Here is a 22,357-nt window from a genome sequence, read left to right as displayed (position 1 = left end):
CTTCCCTGCAGGAGACAGAACCAAGAGGTCTGTGGGTGACCTAGTGAGGAAGCTCATGTAGGGGTGGAGGCTGAGGCAGCCTCAGGAGCCGGAGACCATGGAGAGCCAGTGTATGCTTTAGTCTGACACAAAGGCCTGAGAACCAGGGAGTTCCTAGAGCAAATGGCAGCTTGAAGCTGACAGTCCCAGTGTCCCAGAGCACTGAGGTTTCCGCCTGGTCCTGAAGGTAGGAAGATTTTCCATCTTCGTTACAGAGGCAGAGAGCAATTCTCCTGCCTCAGCTTCGTGTGCTGTGGTTGGTCACTGGGCCAGACAAGACCCACACACCTGGGGAGGCCATCCGTGTCACTCTGCCTACAGGTCAGATCATCCCCTCACACCCAAACACCCTCACAGGCACAGCCAGAGTCATGTTTGACCAAATACTTGGGCACTGGATGGCTCAGTCAAGTGTTGCCCAAAGTAACACTGAGTGGGCCATGTTGAGGGAGCCGCAGTGCTGGCCCATACTGGTAGGGGGGCTGTGGTGGGCATGGAAGGAAGTGGATGACTAGCCATATGTCAGCTCCTTAGCAGAAGAGGCTGTGAGTTGTGAGTTACATGGCCAGTTGTGAGACATCTGTATGTGTGTATATCTCCGTATGCGTGTCCATGTATGTGTCTGTGTGGGTGTGTATGTCCATGTGCCCGTGTGTGTATGTGTGCTTGTGTGTGCCTGTCTGTGTTCATGTGTGTGTGTGTGTGTGTGTGTGTATATGTTGTCTGTGTGTCCCTTTCTGTGTGTGTGCCATCTTGGGTGTCATTCCTCAGGTACTGTCCACCTTTATTTTTATTTTCAAGACAGCGTCTCTCTGACCCTGGACTGGCTTCCTCAGAGATCTGACTTCCATCCCCAGTGCTGGGATACAAGCATGTGCCACCAGGGCCTGTTTACTTATTTATTTTTAAAGTGTGGTTTATGGGGGTTGAATTTGTGTCTATGTGCCATGCCATTTCCCAAGCCCAGGCTGTCCTTTTGGGGGGGGGGAGAGAGAGGGAGAGATGGGGCTGCTGGAGGTTCCTTCGCTTGATCTATCCCATCCAGGAGCTAATGGAGCATGGCACTGAGGACCTGTGACCTCCGTAGTGCTGTTGGGCCAGACCAGAGGCCAGGGTGGTATGACCAGTGAGACCATCGCTCCATTTTCCTGATGTATTGGCTTTTGTTCTCCTGAGGAGTAGAGCGGGGGAGAGGACCCGGTGGCTGTGAGCACAGACCCTCTTCCTGACGACGTCCCCCCCCCCCCGCCCATTGTACCTTGATAGGACCCCCAGTCACTTCCCTTCAAGGTCCTGTCACCTCTTCTATCTTGTGAAAGGAAAGTGGGTGAGGTCAGCTGGCATGCCAGGGTCCAAGAGCTGTTCCTGAAGAAGGCTGGGTTTTGTTGTTGTTGTTTTTGTTTTTGTTTTTAGTTTGGTGGGGGGACTCTGGGATGCCAAGGATGGTAACTGCAGGGGAACTGAGGGTCAGGCTTATAGCTGGGGAAGTTAGGGTGTCTCCTATAGACTTTCTAGCTGTCTTGTAACCTTGAGCAGTGGAGGATTCTTAGAAGGAAGAGTTGGCAGGATTGTCAAATGCATGTAGCCCCTCCTCTGTCCCAGCCACTGTTGGGAGGGCACCCTGCACCCATGGAGGGTGAGTAGAGCTGAGATTTTGGCTGTATGAAGCATAGGGGGTCAAACTGCTTGCAGAGATGCAGATGTCAGTGGTATGGGCCTTGTCAGCCTCCGCTGGCAGTGCAGGCCTGATGGCCCCTCTCACTACATGGGAAGAGACTCCATTCCCTCCTGTCCCAGAAGTGTGAGCTGGGCACAGAGGAGGTTTGTAGAGCCTGCCCTCACAGTGTTGTTTGTCTCTGGCCAGCTGTCCCAGGGCTCCAGGGACCTCCTGGCTCCTGCGTGGCTGTGATGATTTAAGATTAGTGCTGGGCCAGCTGTTCTTAAGACAAGATTAGTACGGCCCTTCACCTGTCACCTGTTCTGCACACCTGGGGGGCGGGCAGTCCAAGGGCCACTGGCCAGGGAGCCCCAGCAGCAGAGGCTAGAGAGCCAGAGGGACAGTGTTCCTGGACAGCTGGGAAGCTTCCGTGAAGGTGGGTGGCAGCTCACCCCTGCATACACCACGGCAGTAGCTCAGCTACAAGACTGTCCCATGTATATTTAATAGAGCCAGCCTCCTGCCTGGATGGAGGGGAGCCACCCGCCCTGGCATTGCGCACTGAAGCTGGCTCCATCTGGCTGCTGCTAATGACCGCAGACTCAGTCCTGGGCAAGCCGGCGCCAGGCTTGCCTCTGGGCCCCTGGCGAGACTAGCCAGTCCTGGGGGAGGTTCCAGAGTGTTTAACACATTCTATATAGAGTTGTGCTGAGCCTGAGTTCAGCCTCGGCAGGCTCTTCGATGTCCCCACACAGTGCTGGCTTCCAGGGGAGCCCTCTGTAACACCTGCCTCCCCCAGGGTTGAGGAGGACCACGGAGAGGGAACATTCTGGAAACTTGCAGCCAGCTAGTGAGTCCCAAGCTAGGAGACCTGGCTGTATGATTCTGATTCTCCATGGCTGGGGCACAAGGCGAAGACACCCGGTATCTCCATCCCGAGGAAGTGACAATGGATTTTTGTTGGACCTGGCCCGAACTTACGCATTTTACATGTATAGACCCATTTAATCTTTAAGCCACCCTCTGATAAAGGTAGTATTCTCACTAAAAGATAAGGGAACATTGGCACAGAGAGGTTAAGTGACTCAGCTGAGGTGACACAGCTAGAAAGAGGCAAAGTCAGGGGGTAAGCCCAGGCCACATGAGTCTTGACTCCCAGATTGCCTGTCTCTTCTGGAAAGCACCCAGATGTCACTCCTGGGGACCCCAGTATGACTCGGCATCTTTCAGTAGTGCGTCTACCAGGCCAAGGTTAAACCTTGCTCACCCTGTGTCTGGCTCATTGGTGGTGACAGCAGGTGCCAGTCAGCGGATGGTGCTATCCTAGTGTTGGGGTTAGAGTGGGTCACCCATCTCCAAGTCCTCTGTGTAAGGCACTCAGGGGCCAAGATGCCCTTCAGGAGGAGCCCAGTGTCTGCTGGGAAGAGAGACCAGGGCTATGGTGTTATGTGGCATGGTGAGGTAGATGGAACCCAGGGAGTCAGGAGCAGTGCTAGCTCTAGCTAGAGGGGTCACAGGAGCTGGGAGGATGGATTAGGGCTGGGCTGTGTGTGGGAGGTAGTGTGTGACATGTGGCGGAAGAGTCAGGCCCAGGTCTGGGAAGCCAGAGGCACGCATGACACCAGGTGTCAGGGAGGTGGGGGCCGATCTGGGGAAGCGTCCTGTGAATTGAGGACCGTTTCTCTCAGCCCACTTGGCCAGGCCCCTGCCTCCGCCCTGACCTTGTTCAACCCTGGCCCTGTGGAGCTGGGTCACCATTGCCTCTGGGTTTTATGCTTACCACCGATTGCTTGTTCGGCTCCTTGATCGCAGCAGAAGCGAGGCCTGTTAAATAATAATGTGGCTCACCAGGGCCTGTGTCAACACCGCGTCCTCCGTGTTCATTATCTGCATCGCCACCTTCAAAGTCTAATCCAGTCGTCTGGAGTTCATTCTGAGCCATCGCTGGAGGGGGAGCTGGCTGTGGGGGGATTGTTGCATCTTAATTAAAAAAGAAAAAAAGATTGGGGACAGCAGGCCTGAGGCAGGCAGGATGTGCTCTGCTGGGATGGGATGGTGGGGTATCGGGCAAGGCTGCTCCCGTATGAGTGCCCTGGGGTCTCTGCCTCCTGCTTATGGGACAGGGAGGGGTGGTGGAGACAGAGCTGGGCTGTGGATGTTCTTGAGTTGTTAGATGTGTGTAATGTTGCTGAGAGATGAACCAGCCTGGTGTGCAAATGGGTACCAGTTGGGAGCAAGCTTTTTTTTTTTTTTTTTTTGCTGTAATTTAAAGATTTAATTAAAAAATTTTTTCAATTATATATACACATGTGTATCTTTGTATGGGTACATGATGTGTACACATGTGCAACTTTGTATGGATATATAGCATGTATATGTGCATATCTTTGTATGATTGTATAACGTGTACACATGCGCATCTTTGTATGGGTACATGACGTGTACATGTGAGTATCTTTGTATGGGTGTATAATGTGTGCATGTGCACATCCTTGCATGGGTACATAACGTGTACATGTGTGTGTGTGTTTTCATGGGTATATAACTCCCCTGGAGCTGGAGTTAAGGCAGCTGTAGAATGTTTGACATGAGTGCTGGGAATCAAACTTGGGTCCTCTGCAAGATCAGCAAGTGCTTATAACCAACTGCCAGCCTTCTTCTTCTTCTTCTTCTTCTTCTCCTTCTCCTTCTTCCTCTTCTTCCTCTTCCCTTCCTCTTCTTCCTCTTCTTATTCCTCTTCCTCTTCTTCCCCTTCTTCTTTTTCTCCCTCTTCATCATCATCACCTTTTTCTTCCTCCCTCGCTTGCCTATTCTTTTAAATTTTTATTATTATTACTGGGGAAGGGACCATGTGCTGCGGTGTGCAGGTGGAGGCTAGAGGGCAGCTTTGTGTAGTTATTTCTCTACCCACTTTCTACAAGAGTTTGGGTTTTTTTTTGTTTTGTTTTTCCAGACAGGGTTTCTCTGTGTAGCCTTGACTGTCCTGGACTCCCTTTGTAGGCCAGGCTGTCCTTGAACTCACAGAGACCCGCCTGCCTCTGCCTCCCAAGTGGTGGGGTTAAAGGCGTGCGCCACCACCGCCCGGCGAGACTCAGAGTTTGAACTCAGGTCATCAGGCACGCATGGCAAGGGCTTTATTCTATGAATCATCTTGCTGGCCCTTCCCACAGCCAGCCTTTGTCCTCTGTGGTCCTCTCCCTTAGGAACAAGTTCCCGTGCTGTTCCATCTTTGTCACCCGGTTCTGGACTTTGCCATCACCTCCCCAGGAGGCCCCAGCCAAATTGCTTCTAGCCCAGTCACAGCTTAACGTGTTGGCTGGCTGTGTGGTCATGTGAATCTTATTCTCTTTCTGAAAACATCTCCTTGATGGCTGTCCCTGGGGCCACTAGAACACAGGCTTCTGTAATTGCAGGTAGAGCAGGCTCAGGGGCTCGAGACTTTGTGGAGGTGTTCCTTCCTTGCAGGTCTGTGTGATGCGGCAGTGGCCACTTTTTTCTGCGTAGGAAGTTGACAGTCTGAGCTGGGTGAGGCTTAGACACCAGGGACCAGCCCAAGCATCCTGGGAGAAAGTGTGAGACCAAAGGGGGAAGGACAGAAAGGCCACACCAGGAGAAGGGTGGAATTGGAATGAGCGGCTGGTTGGGAATGTCTCCTGGCCAACAGAGGTAGATTCCACCCATATGGCAGGTGCTGCTGAAGGCAAGATGGACATTGCACCCTTTATCCAGATTTGCAAGGCCATAGGACATATGAACTCACAGCTGTGTTATTTGAGGGCCTGGGAGCCTCTGATCCTGCCTCAATGTCATCCCTGAGGGTTTTCTACCATAGCCCCGATACCCAGAGCTCAACCAGTGTCTCTGGCTCACTGTTTTTATCTTGCTGGGGATGAAATCCAAGGCCGCACACAGGCTTAGCTAAGTGCCCTACCATGGAGCTATACGCCCAGCCCCTGGATGCCTTCAGAAGCCTGGCCCTGGGGTGTTGTATCCATAGGGCTGTCATAAGGATTCACTGGGTGCCTCTCTCCCGTTATACCTCTGTTCCCTGACCTCAGGAACAGCTCGCGTCGATCACTCCTCCACATCCCCACAGAGGCCATCACTGTAGCTCGCACTGCAGCTTTCTATGGACACTTGGGACAGAGTTAGATTAGGCAGAATGAAGCCATGTAGGGCAGAGCTATTTGACTCCTGTTATCCCCGGTGCCAAGGTGTGCAGTAGAGGTTCAGGCCAGCAGGGGGCAGACAACGCCAGCTGACCCAGGACCTAAGTACCCAGCTTGAGAGCATGAAGGTCCTTCTGGAAGCCAAGTGCACACTGGCAGTCTACAATCTACCCTGCTCTGGCACCTGTCCTGCTCTCCCGCCTGAGACTAGTACAAACCCCTTTTGCCACTCAGCCTGACAGAGGAGAGACATCTCCAGGTTCTGGACACCCCATGGCCCCTCAGATCCTCCCTGTGCACCCTGTGTACCCATGCCTCCCCCACCCTTAATTTTCATGTTAGTGCCCAAACTTCGTTTGCATGCATTAGCTGTTGTAAATCCGTCACAGCTCCCGACACGGCATGAATAATGCATCACTGGGCTGTATTAGTTTTCTGTCTCCCATCTTATTTATGACACAAAACGGGTGGGAATTTGAAGAAACGAAACCCAGGCGTGTGGCTCCTCGGGTAATGCTATGCAAATAGGCACGAGAGCCAAATGAATCCCCAGGTTCTTGTAGAACCTGGGGGACCCCCCACCCCACCCCCTCCCACCCTCAGCGGAGTGCCCAATGCTTGGGTCCCGGGAGCACGTGGAGTCTGGAGTCACATGGGCTCCAGTGGATTCAGCTCTGTCTGGTTTTGTCTTAATATTTTTTTAATGTGTGTTTCATTGTTCCTCTGTCTCATAAACAAGGAGCCAGTGAGCAGAATGTGAGAGATTGATTTGCTAGAGATGGCGGGAAAGTCCCAGGAGTTCAAAAGGAGGGTTTCCGGGCAGCAGCAAGGGTTAGCTTAGATGTGCAGAAGACCTGGCTTTCAGGAGGCTTGTAGGGAAAGGGAGGAGGGTGGTTTTTGGGATCCTGCTGTTCCTTTCCCAGGGGGCATGGTACAGCCAAAAAGTCAGCTGTGAGGGAGTGGCTGGGGAAAGCTGAGCCTGCCTGGGCCTGGTAGTTCTTGGGAGTTATGACAAGGGGACTATCTTCTGGCCTCTGGGGCAGGCGCTACTTGAAGGAACAAGGCTTTTGCCCTGTCTTCTCACCTAGAAGGGCTCAACCCTCTAGGCCCAATATTTAATCTCCCACAGGAAGGTCTGGGCTGATATAAAGACTTCCATAGTTTTTGCAGGAGTTTAGAGCCATTGGCTCTGGACTCTGGCGGAGAAGTTGGCTCAGGCTGGGATGGGAACTAGAGGTAAAAGGGAGTGGCTGGCAGGAGGGAAGACAGATGAGAGGGCACAGGAGAGGGGGCAGATGGAGGTGAGGAAGGGACAAATAGCACAAGGGTAGTTCACCAAGCCCTGAACCTACCTTCCCACCACTACAGGGTCCTGTCTTCCCCTCCTTGGTCTCTTCCCCATCCCCCAGGCCCCTGAGCCTGTGGCAAGGAGAGAGAACGAGGTGTCAGGGACCTGAGGGACAGCTGGCCAGCCATCTAGAAGCTGTCAGGGACACAAAGAGCCACAGGCACTGAGTGGCTAGTCTAGCTAGGGAGTGAGACCACATTCCCAGGCAGGCCCTGGGTGTGCCACCAGCCTTGCTCATTGGATGGCCTGGAGGGATGAATCTCTTGTGTGTGGGGTTAGGCCAGTGCCTGCTGCTTGGTCCCTTAGCATCAGGTCTGGATAAGGCTACAGTTGTCTGTAAGCCTGCCAGCTGTGCTGGAGGAAGCCCCATCGGGGACCTCCGGAAGAGGTGTTGCACTGGCCTCTAGTCCTTGTAGGAATGTGCTTGGATTGTAAATATCGTGGCTCAGAGCTGAGCTGGTTGGCTCTTTACTCTCTGCTGTTAAGTGCCTCAGTTTCACTCTTAGAAGTAGAGGGATGGAGTGTAGAACTCACTGGGACTCAAGCTGCTCCTTGCATATTCAGCTACCAGAGCCGGCTGAGGGGAAAAGCGAAGAAGGATTCTCTTCAGTTTTGGGACTCCCAGCACAGGGTGCAGCATAGCGTGGCATGTCACTGTGAAAAGGGACAGTGGCCAGCTTCCTCTTGGGTCCTCAAGGGGGTGGCAGGGGTCTGGGCACACGTGCACAGGGACTACCCACATGCCAGCTGCCAGTTTCTGCAAAGGGTGGGCTTCTCATCCAGGGTGTTTATTGTATACCCTGCTGGACCCGAAGTGGCCACTGGTTTCGTCTGAGCAGCCTCTCCCTGGGTCTTCAGAGGCTGTCAGCAACCTTGGCTTCGCTTCTCTTTCACAGCTCTGCCATGGCCCCATGGCTATACGGATGCCGTGGACGAGTGGCCCAGGATAACCTGGAGCCATGGTAGGATCAGAGCCAGACAAAGGGAGGAGGTGGGGTGAGAAGAAAGGGGGACCGCAGATAGGGGGAAAGGGGGAAGGAGGGAGAAGGCACATCCACATGCGCCCTCACAACCCAGGCTTGGACCCTGGGCCCTGCAGAGGCTCTGTAACTCAAGGACCTGCCTCTCCCGTGCGTAGTCATAAACCCTGCTCCCCATCGCTGAATTACAGTGATGGTGCCTGAGGCTGGTCAGAGCCTTACACAGGCAGGACCTTGGGACATCATTGTAACAGGCCTGGGCAATCCTTGTCATTACCAATTAAAGTTGAAATAACTGAGGCAAGAAGTGGCTGGGCTGACCGAATCAAGTCTTCAGATCTTGGCTTTTGCCTTAGTAAGCAGGTAGCAAGCTGTTCTCAAACTCAGGCGGACCCACAAGCAGGAGGAGGCACGCAGCCCCGCAAAGCATAGCCCACCATTTCCCATACCAGCCATGTCCTGCTGGGCCTCTACATGGTCCTCTGGCCAAGGTTACAAGATCCTCCCTTCCTCTGGCATTTACAAGGGGATCTGAAGGGTAAATTGACTGGCGTGAGCCAAGGGGCAAGCCGTGTACCCTGCAGTCTCTGCAGTGCTGGGCTGAGGCAGGCTCCAGCTTGGCCTCTGTACCTGCGTGTACAGGGCAAGGCTGGCACAGGGATAGAGGGCAAGACCCATCATAATGGTGCATGGTGGCCGCAGGTGGCCACTGCCCAAACCCTCTCCTCAGGGATCCACGCTGGAGAGGAAATGCTAGGGTGGTTCTTTGTAATGCCAGAAAACAGAAGGACGTTAAAGAGGACTGAGGAGGGGACAGCAGGGTTCCCTGCCTGGAGATGCCTTTCTCAGTCTGTATCTCTAGAAGAGCCATGTGCACCAGCAGACTTCAGTTGACTGTAAAGGGGAACACTGGCCAGCCATGACATACAGTGAGTGCCTTCTGAAGGCCTTGGTCTAGGCTGTCATTGAGGTCAGCCACCTTCAGCATCTGCACCCAGCTTCTTGAGTGCTTAGCAACAAACAAGCCTTAGTGCAAAATTTTTATTTTATTTTATGTTATTTTATTTTTCTGTACTGGGAGTAAGCCTAGGGCCTCACACATGCTAAGCAAGCACTCTGCCACTGAGCCACGGCCCCAGCCCTGGCATAGGATTGATTTTCTCAAAAAATATTTGTAATCTAAAAAATTATATGTATGAGCATTTTGCATGCACATATATGTACTATGTGTGTTCAGGATGGCCACAGACACCTCTGATTCCTAGGAGCTGGAGTTACAGAGTTGTGAGCTGCCCAACATGGGTACCAGCAATGAACCTGGGTCCTCTGTAAGAGCAGAATAGATTTCACCATTGAATCTTCTCTCCAGCCCAGAGTTGTATTAAATTTTATTTATTTTATTAAAATATCCTTTTATTCCTTGAGAATTTAATATGTACATACAATGTATTTTGATCATATTCATCCCTACCTTCCCCACTAACTCCTCCCACAACCACTCCTCTGCCAACTTCATGCCCTAGTTTTAAAAAAGCATTATGTTATTTTTAAGTAACTTACCAAGTCCATATATTCATGGGCGTGGAGCTGTTCTCTGGAGCGTGATCGACCTACAAGGGATCATATCCTGAAAGAACAGTGTAGGAAGCGCAAACATTTTTTTAGGGTAGGGGATAGACAGACTCTTGAGATAATAGAAAAACTTTGGGCCACTTTTGTTTTCCTAGAAGGTATCTCCAGACCACCAAGTTTTATGCCTTTCCTTTTAAAATGAACTGTACCTGGCTATCATTATTGTTGCTGGTGGGGCTGTTGGCCAGTCCACAAAGGCGTGTGCGGACCCCGCACCCCCTGATCTGGGGGTGCCAGCCATTCAATAGAGAAGGGTGGTGTCCCTCTCACTCAGCCAAGCATGACCTGACTTGCTGGGGAGAGGGGGGGATGTCGACACCTCAAGCCTTCCTGACAGTTTTTTTGTTTGTTTGTTTATTTGTTTGTTTGTTTCTGGCTGGGTCCTTGACCTGAACCAGGTCAGGCAAAGCAGGAGCATCACATCAGCCAGAGTGTGGGCACTGTGTCTCATCTGAGTGACCAGCCACCCTGGTTTTCCTAGGATGGGAACCTCCTGAGGTTCCAGACATCAAGTGTCACAGTTAGATATGTGGACTGGCACGAATTGGCTATGGGGTTAGGGGCTTCGCTTCCCATCCTTTCCCGGTTATGCGACTCTGCGAATATCACTTAAGTCTTTCTTTCTGTTGCACTGGCTGTGAAGGGCTGATAAGAACGGAGCAGATTATGGCAGATGAAGGACTTTTTGTTTGTGTTTTTGGTTTTTCTAGACAGGGTTTCTCTGTGTAGCCCTGGCTGTCCTGGACTAGCTTTGTGGACCAGGCTGGCCTTGAACTCACAGTGATCCGCCTGCCTCTGCCTCCCAAGTGCTGGGGACGAAGGACTTTTATGATGTACAAGACGCCCTCTCTGCATTCTCTGCTTGGCCATCCCAAGTCTCAACTCCTAGTCTGTCTGCTGGCCAGCTGAGCCATGACATCTGTCTTTCCTTTAAGTTCCTGCGCATTGCCTTGAACCATGATGGAAGGGTGGTGCCCACCCTGTGACTGCTCTCAAGGATTGGAGCGAGGCAGTGTTGGTGGGGTGTGGGCCAGTGCTTGGTAGGCGATCCGTCCCTGGGCCCATAGGCTTCTCAGGACTGGCTGGTCCATCGTGACTGGATAGGGATGGGTGGCAAGGACTTCTTTAAGCCTGACCTTGATTCAATGCTCAGGCTGAGCTTCTCTGAGCCTCTGGGAGTGAACTGAGGAGGTGGGGTCCACTCATGCCCCACTCAGTCCATCTGGGGTACTTAGTCTGCTCTCTGGATTTGTTTGCTGTTTTTTTTTTTTTTTTTTTTTTTTTTAATGTGCCAGTGAAGTACTGTCTCACTCTGGAGAGGTCTGGTGCCCTGTTGGTGCCCAGGAAGTCTCCCATTTCCTGGGTGGCTCCCATCACCCTGCCATCCTCCTAACCCCTTGTGACATCTGGGGCTCTAATGATTTTGAGTGCTGAGCACATCACCCTAGGGATTTATGGCAACGGCGCAGAAGCGTCACCTGGAAGCACATAAAAATTACAGGACTGGCTGTGTCAGCAAACCTCTGAGAAGATCACTCACCTGGAACCAGCAGCGTGGGTTGCCGTGGCAGGGTGTCCAGAGGCTGTGTGTGGACCCTGGTTGCCACCGAGGCACCATGAGTGGGGGCAGACCTTGTATCACACTGGCCCCACACAGCAGTATGCAGGGGCCTTCGGGGTGTGCCACATGCCTTCTCCATTGAGTCCTTAGCACCCCTATGAGGCGGATCGTGGATTCTTTCTGACCCAGTATACAAAGAGAAGTGTACACTAAGCCACTCACAGAGAAGCTGAGACCCTGCCCTCCTGGGGCCAGCTTTCTTTGTTTATTTAATAATCTGCCCCCACTTTATATCTTAAAGATTAATTTTTAAGTGCGTGTGTGTGTGTGTGTGTGTGTGTGTGTGTGTGTGTGTGTGTGTGTGTGTGCATGAGCATGTGGGTATGTGCACATTGTGAGTGCAGGTGTCCTGAGAGGCCAGAAGAGGAAGTCAGATTTCTTGGTGCTGGAATTACAGGTAGTTGTGAGCTGCCTGCTGTGGATGCTGGGAACTGAACTCAGATTCTCTGCAAGAACAGTACATGCCCTTAACTGTTGACCTGTCATTCCGGTGTCTCACTGTGTAGCCCACACTGGTCTTGAACTCCTCCTATCCTCCTGCCTCAGCTTATTGAGTACCAGGATTACAGGTATGAGCCTCCATACCCATCTCTCTAGATGGTTTTGGTTTTTTTCCGAGATGGTTTCTCTGTGTAGCCTTGGCTATCTTGGACAGGTTTTTGTAGACCAGGTTGGCCTCGAACTCACAGTGATCCACCTGCCTCTGCCTCCCAAGTGCTGGGATTACAGGCATGCGTCACCATGCCTGGCCTCTCTAGATTCTTTAAAAAACTCAGCACACTAGAATCCAGTCCCCTCACAACTAGTTTGATACTCGACGTTGTTTTGACCAGCCTTGGGCTTCTTTGATCTGGGTCCTGGGTGCTATGGACACATTCCCACCAGTCTCTCACTAATTGCTTGCTTTTATAGCTGTGAGAGGCTCTGGGCTGTATCTCTGCCTTCCCTGCAATCCACTATCACCTTGGTGCCCTACCTGGTGCCCCAAAGGGAGCAGGAGACAAAATCAGGATGAGGCATAATGCTCATAGCTGCCTGCTAGGTAGTGTCACCTCTGGCCTCTTCACAGGGGTGGGACTTGGGAGAACCCTCAAGTTCCCACCTATAGGGTCTCTTTTAGTCACGTGTCATCTTTTTGGACTAGTGGTACCTCTTCCACGGTCTCCAAACCTGAAGAGGATAGGTTGGTATTTGCTGGCAGATAGGCCCAGTGCCTATGGTCAGAGGGTTGTGTGCCAGGCGCCCTGGCTGAGTTTTTTCCTATGTGGTCGGGACTGGCTTCCAGGAAAGCTTGGTTTGCCGACTCAGCACTAGGTGGCTCACTGGCACGGAGCCCAGGAGGCTCTGAGGCCTGGGCCCCACTGCTGCCTTCTCTCACCATAGGGTGCTGGGCTTGGCTACCCCTGCGACCCAGGATGCTGGTATGTTCTCTCCCACCTAGTGTCTCCCCATGGGCCCAGGAGGCTCAGCTAGGAGTTCAAGGAGTCAGTCTCCTGGTATAAGCAGAAATCTCCTAGGAAGCCTGGCTGGCCCGATGCCCTAGGGCACCCCCTTCCCACATGCCTTGTCTCTGTGCATTGGCATGGGCCTGCATGACCCACTGAGCCCAGTATTAACTAGTTGCATCTCTGGAGAAACAAGGCTGGGTTTGCACTGTGGACTTTCTTCAATTAGACCTGGCAACAAGGAACCATCTATGGATTTCCTAGAAGAAACATAACTCCAGCCAAGGGCTGGACTGGGTTAGCAGAGATGGGCTGCAAGCCTCTAGTGACAGGGCTGCTGTGTCCCTGCTGTCCTGCATGGCCTAGGCCTGCCTCCATGTCAGCTTAGTGTCCCTCAGAAGTCAGGGTCTCCAAGCCTTCTGCATCTGAAGTGGAGAATGCACCTGAGAAGAGGTGCATAGACCCTCCTGTGTGTCTCAGGAATGCTTAGATAGAGCCCCAAGTCTGAGGGAGGAGACAGTTCTGTACCATCACCCTAAGGATGCCCCTAGGAGACCCTGTGGAGGCTGTGCATCCTGCCTTATGGAGGGTCAGACACTTGCGTGTGTGTATGCCTGTATGTGTGTATGTGTGTGCATGCATTTGTATACACATTTGTGTGTGTGTGTGTGTGTGTGTGTGTGTGTGTGTGTGTGTGCATTCATGTGCATACACTATGTATGGGTTTGTTTGTGTGGATGCCAGAGGACACCTTTGGATGCTATACACTTCTTTCCTTTGAAACAATGGCTCTTACTAGTTTTGAAATTGCCAAATAGCCAGTGAGTTCCGGGTCTCCACCTCTGCAGTGGTGAGATTGTAATGTGCCATACCGTAATAGCTTAGTGGAGGGGCGGGGGGCGGAACCTACAGAAAACAGAACAACAGAAAGCATAGATTCTGGAGCTCAAACGTGGCTCCTCATCCTTGCAAGGCACACACCTCGTTGACGGAGACCCCGGCCCAGCCTGTAATCCAAGCGTTTTGGTTGTATTGTTTGCTGAAGATCAATTAGACCCATGCCTGTAAGAGGGAAATGAAGTGGTGTGGAGACTCGAGCGCCCTTCTTCCCGGTCTTGCTTCTCAGAAGAAAAGGCTCCCCGCTCTGCCTTTAATCCACACACCTTCCTCATTTACTCCAGAGCGCTTGGTCTCTCGGTTTTGAGTATTATTTCTTGACTTTCTCTGCCCTCACCGTGCTGGGAGAGATGAGGATTTCGTTCACATCCCCATCTCCTTCTCTGCTACTTCTGCAGGTTGCCATGGTTACTTTAAATAATGCACCTAGTTGGCCATGGTCTGTGATCCTAGCACTTAGGAGTCAGAGGTAGGAGAATTATAAGCTGGAGGCCAGCCTGGGCTACATGGCGAGGCTCAGTCTAGCCAGCGCCATATAGCAAGATCCTGTCTCAAAGACAAATGCCTCTAGCGTCAGCCTCCGCCAGCTGGTGGCTCCATCTTTCCCTTCTGGAAGCCGAGGACCTGAAAGGAGCCCTCTTGTGTGTGTTGGAGTTGGGTTTCCACTCAGGAGGCAAGCGGACATCTTTGCCTTTTTCTCTTGCTGCCATGTTGGTTGTCCATAGTCTCTCTATAGTCTACAGGAGCATTTACACCATGGCGAGCAGTCAGCACCGCACACCTGATCTCTGTTGGTTGCTGATCTGTGTAGCACCCTGGGCTTCTAAGGCCCGTCGCAGACAGGGCTTCAGGCAGAGCCTTGCTTAGCTTGTGTTCTTGAAGAATCTGGGAACAGTTGACCCTGGAGATGGCAGCCTCGGCCTGATACCCCCCACCCCCCATGTGTGCAGCAAAGCTTCGAGGCGCACCAGGATGAGGCCGTGAGCGTGACGCACATGGTGAAAGCAGGCAGCGGCGTCTGGATGGCCTTCTCCTCTGGCTCCTCCATCCGCCTCTTCCACACCGAGACTCTGGAACATCTTCAGGAGATCAACATTGCCACCAGGACCACCTTCCTCTTGCCAGGTGAGGCTACATGGCTTCTGGGGCCTGGGGTGAGGAGGACTCTTTTCCTCCTGCCAGATGAGACTGTACAGCTAGCTGGGGCTGGGATGAAGGGACTGGGACTTTCATGGGTTGCATAGTGGGCGTCCTAGCTCATTAACTGCCAGGGCAGCCTTGAAAACTGGTTCATGGGAGATGGGAAGTGACAGAGCTGGGATTTTTTTTTTTTTTTTGAGACAGGGTTTCTCTGTGTAGCCATGGCTGTCCTGGAGTCACTTTGTAGACCAGGCTGGCCTCAAACTCACAGTGATCTGCCTGCCTCTGCCTCCCGAGTGCTGGGATTAAAGGCGTGCGCCACCACTGCCCGGCAGAGCTGGGATTTATACCCAGGCCCATCCTATCAAAGCCTGGATCTCTGACCCTCTGTGCTCCCTGTACCACATCCTACTAGACTTGGGTGCTCAGGAGGTAGGCTCCAAGCCAGGTAGCTGTGCCAGGAGCTGGTACCAAAGCCACATGCTGGGCAGGGGATCCAGGCTATCTACCTGGTCCCAGTGCTCAGGTTGACCAAAGCCTGATTCTGTCTCAGAGCTTGTGGGCAGGAGAAGAGGCCCTGCTCTGTCTAGTTCCACAGAACTTTCTTGAAGAAAGGCACACCTCTGTACATTTGCCTTTCAGCGGGTTTGGAGGCACCGTGAGGGTGAAGACTTTGGGTGGCTACCTCTACTCTTCTGTGGGACCGTGTTTCTGTTTCTCTTACAGAGCTAGCTGTGCGTGAGATGAGGGGGTAAGAAGGGAGGGATTACCACTGGGGCTCATACGCTCCCCCCCATCTCACCCCTCTCTCCTGAAATCTCTACGGAGTTGGCTCCTATCCCTACCTATGATGGCTACCCGTATGAGGGGGCTGCTTTGGAGACTCTGGGGCGCTGGCCTGTTCCCCATTCCACCCAGCTTCCCCTGCTACTTCCATACTTGTCCCAGCTTTTACCAGTCCACTTGCCCCAGGGCTGGTCAAGGAAGATGATCATTCTATCTAGCCCAAGCACCTTAGGCAGGGCTGGGGGTGTCAGCTAAAAATAAACTGGAGGGTCCTGGGGACAGGGAACCAGCAACACTGTCGCCAGATGAGCTGTGGCAGGGCTGGGAACAGGTTTGAGCTGAGCTGAGAACCAGCCTTTGCAGACTTGGGAAAGGCTCGCTGGTCAGCACTTTGTGGGTCTGAGGGTCTCTGCCCTCCTTTGAGATCTGACCCCTACTTCCATCCACGACTCCGACATCATCCTGGTCGCTGTTTTCTCCTGGTCAGTCAGGGTGTCACCCAGGGGTGAGTGGCCATTAACAAGTTAGGCAGCAGCAATGACTGTCTACTGAGATCTGCCAGTCTTCCAGAGCCCTGTGCTGAGCAAGGTTTTGCTGATGGCATCAGACTGTGCTCTAAGCCTGCAAGCTGCAGATCGTCCCCAAGTTATAGATACAGATGTATGTTTCCTCAGCAGGGTCATATGCCTTGTCATGCAGTGGCTCAGAGTCCTGCTGTATGATGGGGAGTGGGAGGGAACACACACACGCACACACACACACACACACTCACACATGTGCTCACACACCCATGTATGCGCACACCCACACATGTGCTCTCACACACACACTCACACACATGCACACACACTCACACATGTGCTCACACATACGTGTGTGCGCACACTCATACATGTCCTCACACACACTCATACACATGCAAACGCGCGCGTGCGCACACACACACACACACACACACACACTCACAAATTTTTAGAGCTGGTTGAGTTCTGGCTTAGCCACTGAATGTTCTGGTCCCTCTCTGTGTTGGGGTGCAGTCCTGAGGGTAAAAACTCCGTATCTAGGGAGGTGTTTCACATGGCTGAGGTGGGGACATCCCTTCTGCACCATTCCCCTGCATTAGAAGCTCTGGGTTGTTCTCAGTCCTTCCCTTTCCTGCCTTCTCTCTCTTCCTCCAGTTTGACTGTTTCCTGAAGGGCTGGGGTGGGTGTGGGACGGCGGACCAGTTTCATCCATTATACAACACAATAAAAAATTCTCTGTATCATATCTGTATGCATTTATCTTGATAGCTAAATTATTTCAAGATAATGGAACAATGGAAAAAACGGTTAATCTTATGGGCTTTTGAAAATCCTCGGAGTCTTGTCTTGTAGAGGCAGAGGAAAGTGAGAGGTGGCAACGGCTTCAGCTGTCAAGAGGCTGGTTTGTGGGTGGATCCTCTGGGGGCAGGGTGGAGAAGCCCAGCTCTCGTTGGTCCCTGGCCGACATCCCTGAGGACCCCACACACCTTATGGGAAGGCACCAGTGTGGTTCTTTCCAAGTCACGTGAGCAGAAGCCTAGAGACTGTGTGACTAGCCTGTCCATTGTCACTGTGCTGGTCAGGTGGTGGGCACAGGTTCTCTCTAGCCTCAGTTTTTCTCTGGATGCAAAGGGTTGAGTCAGAGCTTGGCTGATTTGTAGCTTAGAGTCAGAGGGCTAGATCTCTGCTCTGTCTGGAAACAGTGGTCAAGTGCTTCATCCCCACCCGTTACCCTTGCCATGAGAAGTCTCCGTCCTGACAGGGCACTTACTATCGTCATTCTCGCGTCCTCATTGCTATCTCTATGCCCCAGCATGCTGGCCTATTGCCACGTGTCCCTGCAGAGCCTCCTTACCGGCCCTGAACCTTTTCCCCAAGCCACCGGCCATATGTGAGCAGACAAGGGTGTGCTTTCCTGGGTCCGAGCTATACACAGGCCTAGGTCTCCTTTGGGCCTGGGCACCGCTGGTTGGCCAAGCAGGGTGTCTAGCTGCACTGAGCTGAGAGCCCCCTGACTCCCAAGCTGAGCTGGAGTTAGCCACAGTGGCAGGTTTCCTGTCCACCCCACATTGTGCCCTGGAGGAAGAAAAGCTCAACAGGACTTTAAAATTCTTTATTAGACATATTTAAAACAGGCTTTTAGGTATTTTTTTCTCCCCCACGCCACCAAATGAAATAATTGCATAATTAGTAATAAATTTGTTCTTCCTCTAAGTGTGGATTTTTTTTTAGGGTGTGTTAAAAATTTATCATGCTTCCTTCCCCCTACCCTTCCCTCCTCGCGGGTACCCGACTGGTATTAATGCATTTTTTTTTAAACCTAAACTCCCTCCTCCTTTTAACTAGACAGGTCATTAATAAAATGCTCTCCGACAGCCTGAGCTTTTAAAAGTTGTATATCTCCAGATAGACTGCCAGGGTGAGCCGAGCCTTGTGTAGTAAGTCTCTATGATCAAATATTTATCCACCATTAGGATTTTTTTTTTTTCTTTTGGGTTGTTTGTGAAGTGTCTCGCTCTTTTCCTTGAGGTGGAAGGAGGAGAGGTGCCCCAGAATGAGGCCTCAGATGAAGCCATTTCTCACCTCTGCCATCCTTTGGGCTTCTGTTCCATCCTCTTACGATTTGTTCAGCTTCTCCATGGTTGGCATGAGGACACAAAGGCTTTGGATGCCATCTCCTGTTGGACATGGGCTCTCAGGAGCTTAGGGAAAGGCAGGCGAGGCATATGAAGTGCAGCATAGCAACAGCGCCCTCTCTTGGCCTTTGTGTTTGGGGGCTTGTAGCTGGGATGGAGATGATCATAGCACATTAGTTTAGAGCCTTTAGGTAACTACATATTACTCTATGCATCTCCAGTGACCACTACTATGGTCTCAGAGCTGTGCTCATCTCTCTGTCTCTCTGTCTCTCTCTCTCTCTTTGCCTCTGTCTCTGTCTCTCTCTCTCTCTGTGTCCAGCCATCTACTCACCTAACCACCTTTCTTCTCATCTGTCTACCCATCTATTCATCTAGTTATCCATCAATCAACCCATCCACCTACCCACTTGCCAATCTGTCCATCCATCTGTCCATCCATCCATCCATCCATCCATCCATCCATCCATCCATCCATCATCCTTCCTGCCATCCACTCACTGATCATTGGTCAATCCATTCATCTGTCCATTTATCTACACACTTGCCAACCTGTCTATCCATCTGCCTGCCCATCCATCCAATATCCATGCATCATCCATCCATCATCCATCCATCCATCCGTCATCCACCCACCCACCCACCCACCCACTGATGTACCCTTCCATCCACTCACCTATGTATCTGTCTTCTCATCTATTCATCTGTCTATCCATCTATCCATCCACCCATCTGCCCGGAGTAACCTGGCAGCTGGCCTGTCCACCAGCTCTGCTCTGGCCCCCTCTTGGTGCATGCCACTGATGCCAGTTTGTACTTTACCCTTGCCCATTGCAGGCTGCCCCATCTGCTTTTCACTGGCTTGCAGGCACCTGGCTTGCTGAGCATGGCCTTTGCATAGACACCCAACTGCCCCTGTGTGCCAAGCAACTGCGCCCCTACACACGGAGCCCACTTGGGCCAGGCACCGTGTCCTGTGGCATTACCCAACAGTGTCCTCACAGCAGTTCATTTTACACATGGAGAACTGAGGTCTGACTGGCTGCCCACATTCTAACCACTGCACCATCCAGCCTGTCTTGGGCCGGAGGAATCTGGGCTGTGCATCTCCCTCATCCAGATGCACTGAGTTCATGTTGCCTCTCTCTGCAGGCCAGAAGCACCTGTGTATTACCAGCCTCCTCATCTGCCAGGGTCTGCTCTGGGTAGGCACTGACCAGGGTGTCATTGTCCTTTTGCCTGTGCCCAGACTGGAGGGTATTCCCAAGATCACAGGTGAGGTTCTGGGGCTGTCTTGGTGAGTTTGGAGCTTGGCTTCAAGGATGGGAGGGGGGGCGGGGACTGGGGTCAGACATCTGCACTTCCCCCTGATTTGTGGTATTGTTCAGCCCACCTTAGCCAGGGCATAGTAATGATATCCCAGGCTGCTCCTACCTTCAGAATCTTAGTTTGCTGGTCTGGGTGAAATAGCTCCCACTGGCCAAAGAATCTGAGGGATAGCTGAGACACCTGACTAATGGCAGAGGCTCCTCTGGGCCCTGCTGCCCCACTCTGTAGCAGGGCATCAGAGGTAGATGTAAATGTGAGCTCTGGGCATGGGCCTGTGGCAGATGTGGCAGCCAGTCAGCCCTGATCTGTGATCCTAGGTCTAATAAAACAGAAGCAGGGTGAGGGAAAACCCCTGATGTTTAGACACTGCATCTCTGGCCCCCTTTGCCGCTGCCCTGAAAGGGAGGACGGTAGTCTCCTGTACTGGTTGATGAGCACAGGGATGGGTGGGAGGAGCCAGCCCTGGGCCTACCATGTCAGACCTTTGTCCTTTTCTAGAGTCCCATATTTCCAGGTGTCCTGTCTTCATAATGCACTTACCAAGCAAGGAAGGTGCCCAGGCTGGGGTGGTACACAAGGATGCATGGGGCAGCTAAGTACAGGACAGCCATGGTCCAGGCAAAGGGTGCCATGGTGGAGAGAGACCAAGGAGTAGCTAGGTGCCAATTTCCCTGGGAGGATGCTGTCAGGATGCACTGTAGATGCTGGAGCTTGGCCGGAAGGAAGAGCTGTAGAGCATGTTACAAGACTTGGCTTCCTGGGTAGTGCTAAGAGGAAGTTATCAGTGATGCCATTTTACCTAGGAGAGGGGGGATGCCCCTGCTCTGTAAAGTCATGCCTCTGGGGAGGTGCCAACATAGATGGCAGAAGAAAATGTCTAACCCACTTGTAAGTTTCTCCAGAAGTACTTGGGTATCTCCATTAATGCCCATTCTCTTGAGCCTTCTCCTCTGTTTCTCACAGGGAAAGGCATGGTGTCTCTCAATGGTCACTGTGGACCTGTGGCCTTCCTGGCTGTGGCCATGAGTATCCTGGCCCCTGACATCCTGCGGAGTGACCAGGAGGAGGCTGAGGGACCGCAGGCCGAGGAGGACAAGTCAGACGGGCAGGCTCACGAACCAGTGCCTGCACCTGACAGCCACACAGCCAGAGAGTTGACCCGCAAGAAAGGCATCTTGCTTCAGTACCGCCTGCGCTCCACAGCCCACCTCCCTGGGGCCCTGCTGTCGGTGCGGGAGCCAGCACCCACTGATGGCTCAGCGCTAGAGCATAGCGAAGAGGACGGCTCCATCTACGAGATGGCCGATGACCCTGATGTCTGGGTACGGAGCCGGCCCTGTGCCCGTGATGCCCACCGCAAGGAGATCTGTTCTGTGGCCATCATCTCTGGCGGGCAAGGCTACCGCCACTTTGGCAGTGCCTCAGGTGGCCTGAGTGGGCGGCCGGCCCCATGCAGTGAGACAGACAGCACACTTCTTATCTGGCAGGTGCCCTTGGCCCTATAGCTAGCCACCTCGACCATGTGGAGGTCACAGGACAGCTGGACCACTGCAGACATGCTGGGACCCTTTTTGGCATACCTGGGTTTCCACCAGGGACCTGCACAGGCCACAAGACAGGCCTGGACTCTCCACTGAGGCCTTGGAAGAGCAGGGGGAAACCTCTGAAAACAAAAATTCAGGATGTTTTAGGGAGGGGTTTTAGGGTCTTGGGGAATGGAAGGGACACACTTGGAGAATATGGCCTTTTTGTTTTGTTTTGTTTTTGAAGCAAAAAACATAAAACCTCACCACTGCCTGCTGAACCTAGAACCTTTTGTTGGGGCTGAGTGGAGCTCCGAGGTGGCCATGCCCCTCCAGGAAGGGTGTATGTGAGTGTCCGAGCGTGTGAATATATATATATATATATAAATACGTATATATGATGTATATTCTATGTGTATAAATGCAATCTGTACATAATGGGTCTCTGGGAGATGCTGGAATAAAAGGCAAGAGATATGTGGGCCCTGTGGGGTTTATGGGCTATCATGGGGATGGGACACAGAGAACAACTGTTGCCACGTAGGGGATGTTGCGGACAAGGGGCCGACCTGCTCCAACATGAAGAATTGAAGCCAGGAACAGGTTGGAGGCCACTAGGGAACACACTCCAGATGTCATTGTCCAAGGCGGTTATCAGTAGTTATTCCCAGCCAGTTAATTTGCATATTAATGATTTGGTCCATCATCTTTTAGCCACACTTCAGGTGTGGCTGAAAAAGCCCTGCGGGGTGGATGAGTATTGAACAGATAGAACAACATACATACCCATCATCTTCCAGGAGGGGCTCCTGGGAGCTTTCTGGAGTGTCTTGGGAAAAGGCTGGTCACCTCCCACTGGAGAGGTCCTGGTGTCTGGTGTATGAGGCAGTGAGAAGAGGGCAGCCCATGGCCTCCTCAGCAGCTGGGGCCCAAGGCCTTGGGGAGGGAGGGGCTGCTCTTGTTCTAGAGTCTGGAGACATTGATGAATACCAGGTGTGCCTGTGGCAGGGTGCTGGAAAGGACGAGTGCTGAGGCTTCTTACCTCTCCTGGCTCCATCCGTCTTGAGAGTCCGAGCACTTGCTGCAGAGAGAAAGAGAGGGAAAAAAGAAAGAAAGAAAAGAAAATAAGTAG

General features: G+C 52.4%; 1 protein-coding gene across 2 annotated transcripts in view; it reads left to right on the top strand.

Annotated features, from left to right (window-relative positions):
* Arhgef10l (Rho guanine nucleotide exchange factor 10 like) overlaps positions 1–21,723 on the top strand; it is a 101,291-nt gene extending 79,568 nt beyond the window's left edge. The window contains exons 25-27 of one of the 2 annotated variants that reach the window (XM_051172099.1): positions 14,739–14,913; positions 19,526–19,648; positions 20,666–21,723. In XM_051172099.1, the coding sequence (XP_051028056.1) occupies positions 14,739–14,913; positions 19,526–19,648; positions 20,666–21,207 (840 nt within the window). In that variant the 3' untranslated portion in view covers positions 21,208–21,723. The remainder of the gene's footprint in view (positions 1–14,738; positions 14,914–19,525; positions 19,649–20,665) is intronic. The other variant, XM_051172101.1, reaches the window with a different exon arrangement.
* Positions 21,724–22,357: the final 634 nt, after the last annotated feature.

This window comes from Acomys russatus, chromosome 29 (assembly GCF_903995435.1).
Source record: "Acomys russatus chromosome 29, mAcoRus1.1, whole genome shotgun sequence".
NCBI lineage: Eukaryota > Metazoa > Chordata > Mammalia > Rodentia > Muridae > Acomys > Acomys russatus.
The sequence above is the reverse complement of the archived record's forward strand: the minus strand, read 5'-3'. Positions and strand labels throughout refer to the sequence as shown.